The sequence below is a fragment of the Lolium perenne genome, chromosome 5 (assembly GCF_019359855.2).
Source record: "Lolium perenne isolate Kyuss_39 chromosome 5, Kyuss_2.0, whole genome shotgun sequence".
Classification (NCBI taxonomy): domain Eukaryota; kingdom Viridiplantae; phylum Streptophyta; class Magnoliopsida; order Poales; family Poaceae; genus Lolium; species Lolium perenne.
Genome location: NC_067248.2, coordinates 246,219,530 through 246,229,540, shown reverse-complemented (window position 1 = coordinate 246,229,540; position 10,011 = coordinate 246,219,530). Strand labels below are relative to the sequence as shown.

The following is a 10,011-nucleotide window of genomic DNA, read 5'->3' as shown; positions in this document are numbered from 1 at the left end:
CGGGGTAGATGGAGTGGCGCCGGTAGTCCACTGCGACCGAGAGGTTCACAGGATAGCCGGTTCGGCGGCGTGGACGGCGCGCTCCGGATTGCACTGGAGACGGCGCTGCCGCCTTGTCTCCATCCTTGTCGTCGTCGTTGCCGCAGTGGTGGTCGGGGTGAGCGGCAGGGGGAGCACAACGGCGGCGGCCTCCGCCTGCCCCTGGTATCGTGAGATCGGATCCAGGAATTGGGGTTGGGGAACGACGAGGAGTGCTGGCTTGGCCCACCTGTCAGCGCACGTGAGGGCAAACGACGAAGGATGTTTGCCTTTAGCAATCGATGGACCTAGGTGTTGGACGACCAAACGTATTGTGGCGGAATAAGGAACCAGTTTAGTCTTTTTAAGTAGTAGAGAAATCGCCAGAATCCGAAGGCAAGCGCCTCCCCGCCCGGCGCGGTCCAGGATATCAAAGTCAAGCCGAGCCAGATCCACGCGGCAGGCACGTGACACCACACTCTGTCAGTCGTGAAGCCATTCCCACTCCCCCGGCCGCCGCTGCCGCTCTCGACCGTCGCAGATCCCCAAACCATCAGCAAGCCGCCGCCGCCGCCGCCTATCGGCCACCGCTGAGCTCCACATGGCGACCTCTACCGCCGCCGCCGCCACGTCCCTCTCCTACCACCTCCTGGCGCCGAAACCCAAACCCAGAACCCCACCCCGTCTCTCCCTCCTCACCCGCAAGCCCTCCCGCGCCGCCATCTCCGCCTCCGCCTCCGCCTCCGCCGCCGCGGCCTCCGACTTCCTCGCCCCGGTCCCCTCCCTCAAGTCCCGCCTGGCCGCCGGCGACACCCTCTACGGCCTCTTCCTGCTCTCCTTCTCCCCCACCCTCGCCGAGATCGCGGGGCTCGCCGGCTACGACTACGTGGTCGTCGACATGGAGCACGGGCCCGGCGGCATCCCGGAAGCCCTCGCCTGCCTCCGCGCCCTCGACGCCGCCCGCACCCCCGCCGTGCTCCGCCTCCCGGAGGCCTGCCCCGTCTGGGCCAAGAAGGCGCTCGACCTGGGCCCCGCGGGCCTCATGCTCCCCGCCGTCGAGTCCCCCGCCGCCGCCGCCGAGGCCGTCTCCTACTGCCGCTACCCGCCCCGCGGCGTCCGTGGCGCCGCCTACCCGATCGTCCGCGCGTCCGCGTACGGCCTCGACGACTCCTACGTCTCCCGCTGCGAGGACGACACCCTCATCATCTGCCAGGTCGAGACCGCCGCCGGCGTCGCGGAGGTCGAGGCCATTGCCGCCGTTGAAGGGGTCGACGTCGTCCAGATGGGCCCGCTCGACCTGTCGGCGAGCATGGGGTACCTGTGGGATCCCGGGAACAGGAAGGTGCGCGCGACGCTCAGGGAGGCCGAGAGGAAGGTGCTGGAGGCCAGGAAGAAGAAGGGTGCAGCTCCGGAGACCAATGCGGCTTTCCTGGGTGGGTTTGCGATGCCCAACGACCCACCGGAGCAGCTCAAGCTGAGGGGGTACAATATGGTGGCCGGAGCAGTGGACATCGGGTTGTTCCGGAAGGCGGCATTGGAGAACGTCAAGCGGTTCAGGGAGGCGTCGATGGAGATCGGTGAAGAGGACGACGAGGAGGATGAGAAGGAAGATGGATACTGGAGTGAGTGAGCACCGAGCTTAGCTCGGCCGGGAGCTGGTGATGGGTTCTTTTGTTTCTGTTCTGAACTGAATCTTCAGGGGCTCCATTTGGTGTACTCTTGTTTAGTGGACGATTTGGTTTTCATGAAGCAATCTGTTTGGGCACCTGTGTGTGTTCCCATTTGTAGGTGGTAACTGGTGAGCACCAATAAAGAGTTGGATTTTACTGAAATGCTGCTGCACCCTTTTCTTTCATTTTATTTTGCACATTCAGAAAGATAGAAATTTCTATGAGCCAAACACCAGAAATTACTCATGGTAAGAGAAAAGCAGTGGTAAGTTTTACTAAAGGATTGTTGATGACTTGTCTTTGTGGGGTCAGGGCAAGCTATATAGCCAGAGTTCAGATTGTCTATCTCAACACTTGCTCAACCTCAACCACTGGTTCAGATATGCTGGCACATCCCATCCAGAACCATTTAGGTCCTTTGGACACTTCCACATCCAAAAATATCTCCTTCTAGTAACAGGATGCAGCCTTAGCAGTTAGGGGCTGAGCTCTCTCCTGGTTCTCTCCCAAGTTTTTGTTCTTCTTTATCTCATGACCACGATGATTGCGGCTAGCTCCATAGTGAAAACCAACCTTCCTTGCTCGTCAAGGATATCCTCCTGCTCAGACTTCACATCTGGTCATTCTTGGCGCCCATTAGAGGCTGCAAAGCATTACCGGGCGCATGGCGTGCGCTCCCTGCGGATAACATGCGCTGCCACTAAGACTGCGAAATCCCCAGGTACTGTGGATGTGTTTGCTTCCTTTTATTTGATATGGACCTGTTAATTATTCTGTTGTGCATGATATTATCCTGGCATGTTCCCTTTTATTATTGCAGCTGAAGAAGAATGGAAGATCAAGCGGCAACTCCTATTAGAGAAGCGGGTAATAACCATCATTCTGTCTGTTAACTATTCTTCCGATAAACATATATGAAGTTGTCTGCGAAATTCTTAGCTTACTTTTTATTAAGGGGGTTGAAGTAACACATCTATGAGTAGAAAAATTATAGATTCTGTGTGAAATAGGCCCTGTATTGACATTTGTGGGGACTGATTTATCTATTCTTGTTGATTCATAAGTTAATTGGTTTAATTTACTGTTGACTTAAGGTGACCCTTCAATGCTTAGCAGCTGCCATTTACATCAGAGCTGTTTCTTTTGCTTGGTTTTGCAGGTACGTAGTGTTGATGTGAAGGAAGCACTGCGCCTTCAAAATGAAAACGGCTTTGTAATTCTTGATGTCAGACCAGAAGCAGAGTTTAAACAGGTATCTTGCAGTTGCTGACTTGCTGTTTCAGGCTCTTGGGCTTAGAGCGAACACTTTAACATTACCACTATCTTTTGTACAATGAGCCAGAATTTTTTTGTATGTGTCCCTGATCATGCACTGAATCAACATTACTATTTTGAATCCAATTCTACAATAACCGAACATGGAACAGATGTTGCAATATATATAAAAAAAATCAGCTTGGGAATACCTAAAAGAATAACAGTGATAATGTGATATAATCCTTTCCAATGATGTCTGAGAAATTAGCAAACCTTGTTTTGATATACTATGCGGTGCTTAATACAATGGAATGTTATATTTCAGTCTGGGGTACCGGAACCATAGTTATGGATTTTATTTCTATGCAGGCTCACCCACCTGGTGCCGTTAATGTACAAATATACAGATTAATAAAGGAGTGGACAGCATGGGATATTGCAAGGCGGGCAGCATTTGCATTCTTTGGCATATTTGCTGGAACAGAAGAGAATCCCGAGTTCATAAAAAGTAGGGTAGCAAGTTATGCACTTCTGTTGATGCTTCCTCACCATTTATATGTAATAGCAATCACATGCAGAGGCCACCTTTGTGTAGGTGTTGAAGAGAAACTTGGTAAAGATGCAAAGATAATTGTAGCATGTTCAGCAGGAGGAACAATGAAGCCAACACTGAATCTACCTGATGGGAAGCAATCAAGGTATATTATGTTGCCCAAGCATTATTTACTGCTAAACTTGATTCCTTTCCACGGATTGTCGGTCCTTTCCTTATTTTCATGAAGGTGCTGAACTCCTTATACTGTTTATTAATGAGTTTTGGCTTAAATAAAATTTGATGCATCTATCCTGAAATGGAAGTTTTCTTTTTTCTACTGTATGTTTGTTTCAGCTACTTTCTTACTGTTGACACTGTAGATCTGACATGTTCTAGTGTTACCATGTGGTTGTCAACTGGTCATGATTGATTTTCAGCATTCACATATTATCCTATCAACAACCATAGATGATTCTTTGAGATACTAAGGTACATGATATTTACAACATTAACTGGTCCAATTACTCGAGCAATAAAATTAGTCAACATTAAAAATATGCTATCTGTGGATGGGCTCTGGGCCCAGTGGTGGGAGCCCGGTGGCATCTTTGAGCTGACCCTAGTTCGAGTCCGAATTGGGTTTCAGTGTCTCACATCCGCTGGTGTCCTGCATAGTGTTCTGTAGAAAATGTTATACATGGATGGATGTTAACAACATTCTCTCTAGCTCTTCTGCAAAATTCTAAAATCTTTCGAGTACGTATAATTTAGCATACATGTACTATAATACCCATCCCCATGGGTAACCACGTATGTAGGGGTATAATCGGCAACTTGACAGCATAAGCAATAAGGAAGCCGAAATATAAAAGTATTTCCAAGGTTTCAGGGTATGATTGATTAATTACTCTTTCCAAATCTAATCCGAGTTGGTTGGAACCATATAAGCCCATACCCAGAACTCCGATTAAGAAAAAGATGGAACCGTGCATGGTTGAGCATATTCAATCAGCCAAAAGACCAGACACAGTTTCAGAGTTTCCAGTCCTTACCATACTCCACATCCACATTAAGCAAAGTTGAAGAGGCTAGTATTTGTAGAATGCTAGCTAATTTCAGTGCTAGTTTAGGCCTTATTCCCTCATTTCTGGATTTCTGTTATTCCATGATGAGTTAGGCCATCGAGATTTCAGATTTAGATATTTCAGGTTAAATCATAGTTGAGAACCGGCAGTGTTAATCTCTTTCTTCTGCAAAACTGTGAACTTCAAATTTTAATAATCCATGCAAAATCACGATGACTCTTGGAGAATTGCCATGCAGCTTTCATTGAGCCTAGCTTCCAATCCATACCATATTGCACTGTAGTAGTTAATCTCAGCTAGTAGTCATGCCTTCTCCGCCTTCTGGATTGCCCCTGTTTGACCATTGATATTTAGATATCAGATTTTTCAGGTAGGTAAATCATAGTGGAGAACCAATAGTGTTAATTCCATCTGCAAAGCTATGAACTTAATAATTCATGCAAAATCATGGTGGCACTTGGAGAATTTCCATGCAGCTTTCATTCATGTAGTTTGAATAGATATCCTCAGATCATTTTCTTATTCTGTAATTTCAACTTTCAGAAGAAAAATGGTAGCGTCTGAACTATCTGCAAGAACTTAAGAAGTCTGCATCGTTTTCAATAGCAGCATACCAGATGACCGAGTTTAACAAAATTCAATGGTTTGTTTGGCTCTGGCAGGTCTCTGATAGCAGCATACCTGCTGGTCTTAGACGGTTACAAGAATGTGTTCCATCTAGAGGGAGGACTCTACCAATGGTTCAAGGAAGACCTGCCAGCTGAAGCAGAGGAAGAAAACTGAGCAGGGAAGGACCTCGCATTAATTAGTTGCTACGACATTCTTGTTCATAGCTGGAGTTGCAGTGAGTTGTAATGATGCTTTCCACGGATCAATTGTGCCTAGGTTTTTCCCCTTCTATTGCGCGATGAAAATAAAGTGCAAGGTGTAATATGTAGACCGAACGAACTATAATGGCTTTGTAGGGAAAATGAGCTTCCCCAATTCAATGGCAGATCACTCGGTCACGGACGAAGAATTCCACCATTTCCTCTCGCACGCATGTATATATATACATGCACATCAATGCAAGGTGTAATGTCTGCAAATTCTTTGCAATGAACAACAATTAATCTTTACAATTAGCTGCAGTGTCTCGCAACACCATCAGGACGAACACAAGAAACCAACGGCTAGTCGTCCATCACGTCGTCGGTCACGAGCAGGCGCACTGCGAGGAGGGGCTCTTCTTCATGGCGCTGGTCTCCATGATGGGGTCGTTCAAATCCACACTGGTTCCCTTCAGCGACAGCACCTCGCCGCCCCCACCTCCATCGCCGCCGTGGCGCTCCCGCCGCGCCTCGTCGAGCTGGAGCGCACGGCGGGAGACGACGGCGAAGACCTCCTCGAGGAGCGCCATGAAGGCGCGCTCCACGTTGTCCCCGGTCAGCGCCGACGCCTCCGAGAAGAAGAGCCCTTGTTCCTCAGCCAGCTGCGCGGCCTCGTCCGTGGTCACCTCGCGCGGGCGGTGCGCCGGCGCCAGGTCGGCCTTGTTGCCGACGAGGGAGACCACGGTGGAGCCGTCGGCGTGGGCGCGGAGCTCCTCCACCCACCGGGGCACGTGGTCGAACGTCGACCGCCGGGTCACGTCGTACACCACCATCGCGCCCAGCGCGCCGCGGTAGTAGGCGCTCGTTACGGCACGGTACCTGCTCCCCACATGCGCATGATCATATCAGTCAAAAACTTCTTTATGTGAAGAAATTCAGTTGAACATTTCATGTTCCATCTTATCGATGTGCTCAGATTTGTCATGTCAAAAAGGTGCTCAAATTTATTTGTGAAAAAATAAATCCTCTGGTTGGAACATAGCATGAGTGGTATGAATAGAGTACACTGTCGCACTCGGACCCTGAGCTTTCCTGCATTCAGTTTTTCTCCTAATTAAACCTCTCAGGCCTGTACTAGATATTTTATGAGAGTTAGTGGAGATAATCCTCACGGAAATTATGTAAAACCCCTACCTTCATCCAATACCCTCAAATCCGCAAGGTAGGGGTTGTGTATTTGCTGGCGGACCGTCACCGCCATCAAAGGAGGGCCCTGTCTGGTTAGACCAGGCTAAATTAAGCAATTGGCCTAATTAGTTCTGAGAATTTAATGCCTTACTGAATATTATGGGTCAAAATGCCTCACTGATTTTGTTTTACGTTCAGTCAGCGCGTGCGTATTGAATAATAAAAAAATACACTAGAATTTGGAAAAGGGTGGAGATTAAACTAGCCCACCACACTAGAACCAAACATGTTTTAAGGAACACATGGCCATTTGAGGCATGGTGGATATTATCCCACTCATCCCCACGAAAATTTAGTACGAAACAAGAACCGAGGGTCCTACAAAAGCTCTAAAATTAAGAAACCATTTACTTCTAACGGAAAATTATCATCCGAGCTATCCCTAGAAACACATGCAACGTGGAAGACAGGTGAACACAATAAACATGAACAACACCGACAAAAATAGAACATTTGCAACGTAAATTTAATCCTTCACAATAGACATCTAAAATTATTGCAGTTGTGTGCCTGTGTGTGCGTAACAAACATCACACACGCACACACACACAATTCTAGCGTTTTTTTTTTGAGAAAACAACACTCTGTTGTTCAGCACAAAAATATAGGTAACACAAAAATATATTTTCATTGTTTATTTATTTAGGTCAAACTTAACTTTTGAATTTTTTTTTCGAACCGAGTTAGAATTGTTTCATAAGATTGAGCTTTGTTCTAGACAAATTCGAAGTTATTGAACCAAAAGTTAACTTGGAGTAAAGTTCATGGTCTAAAGTAGTCTTTGACCATGCATATTACTCCTAAAACAACAACATACAACAACATCAAAGCCTTTTTCCCAAGCAAGTTGGGGTAGGCTAGATATGAAACCCATAAGAAATAAAAGGAAGCCAAAACAAGAACGAGAAGGAAAAAAGAGAGTAAACTAAGATTCCTGCATATGGATAGCCTTCATGCCGTCCTATCAAGAGTCAAGATTTTAGGTACATTCCAATCCCTCATGTCTCTCTTAACCGCCTCCGCCCAACTCAACTTTGGTCATCGCCCCATTCCAAAAAGAATACAACAAAACATTGAAACAAATTCTACAACAAAACACCAATTAAGAAAAGTATAGTTAGAATAGTTAGGCAAGAATGGTACTTGCTCCGTTCCAAAAAGAATGTCACAGATTTATCAAAATATGAATAGGTACATCTAAATTTAGATAAATGTGAGACATTATTTTTGGGACGTTGGGAGTATTATTTTTTTTTATAGATAACGGTTTTACATATGTATTCATCTATTTTTTACTTAAATATTCATGCAAAAAGTAACAATCAAGGTCGCGTAATAAAACATATGTTAAAAATACACCTATTTTAAAGAATAAAATAACATTTAGCACGATGCTTTATTGAACATGGATACATTTTATCTCACTCTAAAACTTTGCAAACAAAAAATGGTTTTGGAAATTTATGAAAAGTTCAAGCACTTGCAATTGGATGGAAAACTACCCTCGCAAGTTTCATAAATGTAATATCATCATCTTTTACCGATGTGAAAAAACATATTTTTTCGTAACTATTAATGCTCCCCTCTTTTTCGAAAAGGATGTCACACATTTATCTAAATTTGGATATAGTTATACACTAAATAAAAAATACTCATACATTGTTGGTTGAAAATAACAGTGGCAAGTTTCCACCAGGATACGAACATGTGTGAATGTTTTCAAAAAAAAAAAAAATTCAAACCATACGGATATGATTTGTGATAAATTTGGAAAAAGTGAGAACAAATGTACCCCTGTACTAAAAAATACTATAGACTATATACATAGCAACATCTAAACATACGTGAATGATGTAAAACATATAATTCATCTAGTCTAGAATTCTCTAGGTAGTACGTAACAAACATGTCTCAATCTGGACACAAGGGCACGTATGACCACTCCACTACGCTAAAGATTTTGCGAGCCTCTTCCTAGAAAGGAGGAAAAGGCAGAATTTTCGTTTGCAGGGATCACTTTCAGAGGACGGCGTGCACTAGTGGACCGCAGAATCGTCCTTAGCAGCAGCAGAATCGACATGTGGCTGTCGCATTTCAATGCGGGCGTAGCTTTCGCCTTGCTAGCTCCATGAAAGTTGGCTACCACTCAGCAACCCTCATCTTATCACCTTCCTCTTGCGTGCTGATCCGATTAGGGATCATCGGCTTAAATACGATGGAGGGTGAGGTGGACCGGCACCATGGATTGCCTGATCCGGAAGCAAGCAAGAGCTCCGGCGAATTGCAATCGTACTTGGCGCTATGTACCAAACTTCCAATCATGTGGCGGAGAAACACGGCTAGATACTACAGGATAGACGTACGCAACTAACTAAGCAAACTCTTTGTCCTTTGTGGCACAACAAACGAAAGTAATCTGCAGGCTTCGAAGCAACCGATCAACTATTTGGTTGTTTGCGTCGCTCGGTTGCTAAACCAAGAGTAACGACCTTATGCTTTCAGAAGAGTAATGTATGCACCTAATTAACTAGGCAAAGCATTCATCTCCAGTGATGTGATCAATCGTCGTATCTTTGAACCAGTCCTATGAGAGAACCTGGATCAAACCGTAGAAGGAACGCGAACGACTAGTATGTCTGAACATAGGCAATCGCGAAGCCGTGCTCGCGCCGGCGTGGTCGACGCGCATGCCCGGCCGGAGATGCATGGGAGGGGAGCTAAAGTGAAAGTGAAGGCCGCGTACGTACCTCTCCTGGCCGGCGGTGTCCCAGATCTGGGCCTTGACGCGCTTGCGGTGGAGGGTGAGGGTGCGGGTCTGGAACTCGACCCCGATGGTGGACTTGGAGTCGAGGAAGAACTCGTCCTTGGCGAACCGCCCCAGCAGCTGCGTCTTCCCCACCGCCGAGTCGCCCACCACCACCACCTTGAACACGTAGTCGATCTCCCCCTCCTTCTCCCCTTCCCACCCTGCCGCCGCCTCCTCCTCCTTCCCCCGGGACACCATAGCTTCCTTCAGCCGAAGCCTTGATCGCTCTGCTCCTCGAGCTCCTGTGTCTTCCTTGATCACCTCAGCTCGATCGATCGCCCTTATTCTTGTCTGTCTTTTCTTGATGAAGTTCTTGAGATGATGCGTGCACTGTGTGACGGAAACTGCCTCTAAATCTTAGCTATCTAGGAGCCTAGGATGTGCTGTGGCATGGCTCTATGGCGGCAACTTGGCGTGTCACCGGTGCTTTTGAGGTTTTACCTTTGTGCCTGCCGTCCCGGCCGGCAGCATACCAGCCTTTGTGTGACGGTGAGGCTGCTGCTGCACAAAGGGGCCCTTGGTGTGTGCGTGGCCTTGTTTCTTTTCTTTGCGTGTTCTGCTTTAGACGTGCCTCCCTTTTCTC

At 46.9% G+C, this 10,011-nt stretch overlaps 3 protein-coding genes across 3 annotated transcripts; 2 read left to right on the top strand and 1 right to left on the bottom strand.

Annotated features, from left to right (window-relative positions):
• The first annotated feature begins 447 nt into the window (after positions 1 to 447).
• LOC127302540 (uncharacterized) lies at positions 448 to 1,850 on the top strand. Its single transcript, XM_051333006.2, has one exon. It carries the CDS (start codon positions 620 to 622, stop codon positions 1,646 to 1,648), a length of 1,029 nt encoding a protein of 342 aa, XP_051188966.1. The 5' UTR covers positions 448 to 619; the 3' UTR covers positions 1,649 to 1,850.
• A 264-nt stretch (positions 1,851 to 2,114) lies between these two features.
• Positions 2,115 to 5,509, top strand: LOC127302542 (rhodanese-like domain-containing protein 14, chloroplastic). Its single transcript, XM_051333009.2, has 6 exons — positions 2,115 to 2,409; positions 2,509 to 2,555; positions 2,848 to 2,940; positions 3,315 to 3,453; positions 3,541 to 3,643; positions 5,228 to 5,509. The coding sequence occupies exons 1-6, from the start codon at positions 2,220 to 2,222 to the stop codon at positions 5,346 to 5,348; spliced, it is 693 nt and encodes a 230-aa protein (XP_051188969.1). The 5' UTR covers positions 2,115 to 2,219; the 3' UTR covers positions 5,349 to 5,509.
• A 134-nt stretch (positions 5,510 to 5,643) lies between these two features.
• On the bottom strand, positions 5,644 to 10,011 carry LOC127302541 (ras-related protein Rab11A). The gene is made up of 2 exons (XM_051333007.2): positions 9,370 to 10,011; positions 5,644 to 6,253 (listed from the first exon to the last, which is right to left on the bottom strand). Exons 1-2 carry the CDS (start codon positions 9,624 to 9,626, stop codon positions 5,761 to 5,763), a joined length of 750 nt encoding a protein of 249 aa, XP_051188967.1. The 5' UTR covers positions 9,627 to 10,011; the 3' UTR covers positions 5,644 to 5,760.

What these genes read in the sequence shown, in the direction of transcription:
- LOC127302540 (XM_051333006.2), top strand. Translation starts at nt 620, where the DNA reads ATGGCGACCTCTACCGCCGCCGCCGCCACGTCCCTCTCCTACCACCTC.
- LOC127302542 (XM_051333009.2), top strand. Translation starts at nt 2,220, where the DNA reads ATGACCACGATGATTGCGGCTAGCTCCATAGTGAAAACCAACCTTCCT. An exon ending in GAATCCCGAGTTCATAAAAA is followed by an intron (nt 3,454 to 3,540) that starts GTAGGGTAGCAA and finishes ACCTTTGTGTAG; the next exon opens with GTGTTGAAGAGAAACTTGGT. An exon ending in CCTGATGGGAAGCAATCAAG is followed by an intron (nt 3,644 to 5,227) that starts GTATATTATGTT and finishes TGGCTCTGGCAG; the next exon opens with GTCTCTGATAGCAGCATACC.
- LOC127302541 (XM_051333007.2), bottom strand. Translation starts at nt 9,626, where the DNA reads ATGGTGTCCCGGGGGAAGGAGGAGGAGGCGGCGGCAGGGTGGGAAGGG. An exon ending in GACACCGCCGGCCAGGAGAG is followed by an intron (nt 6,254 to 9,369) that starts GTACGTACGCGG and finishes TGTGGGGAGCAG; the next exon opens with GTACCGTGCCGTAACGAGCG.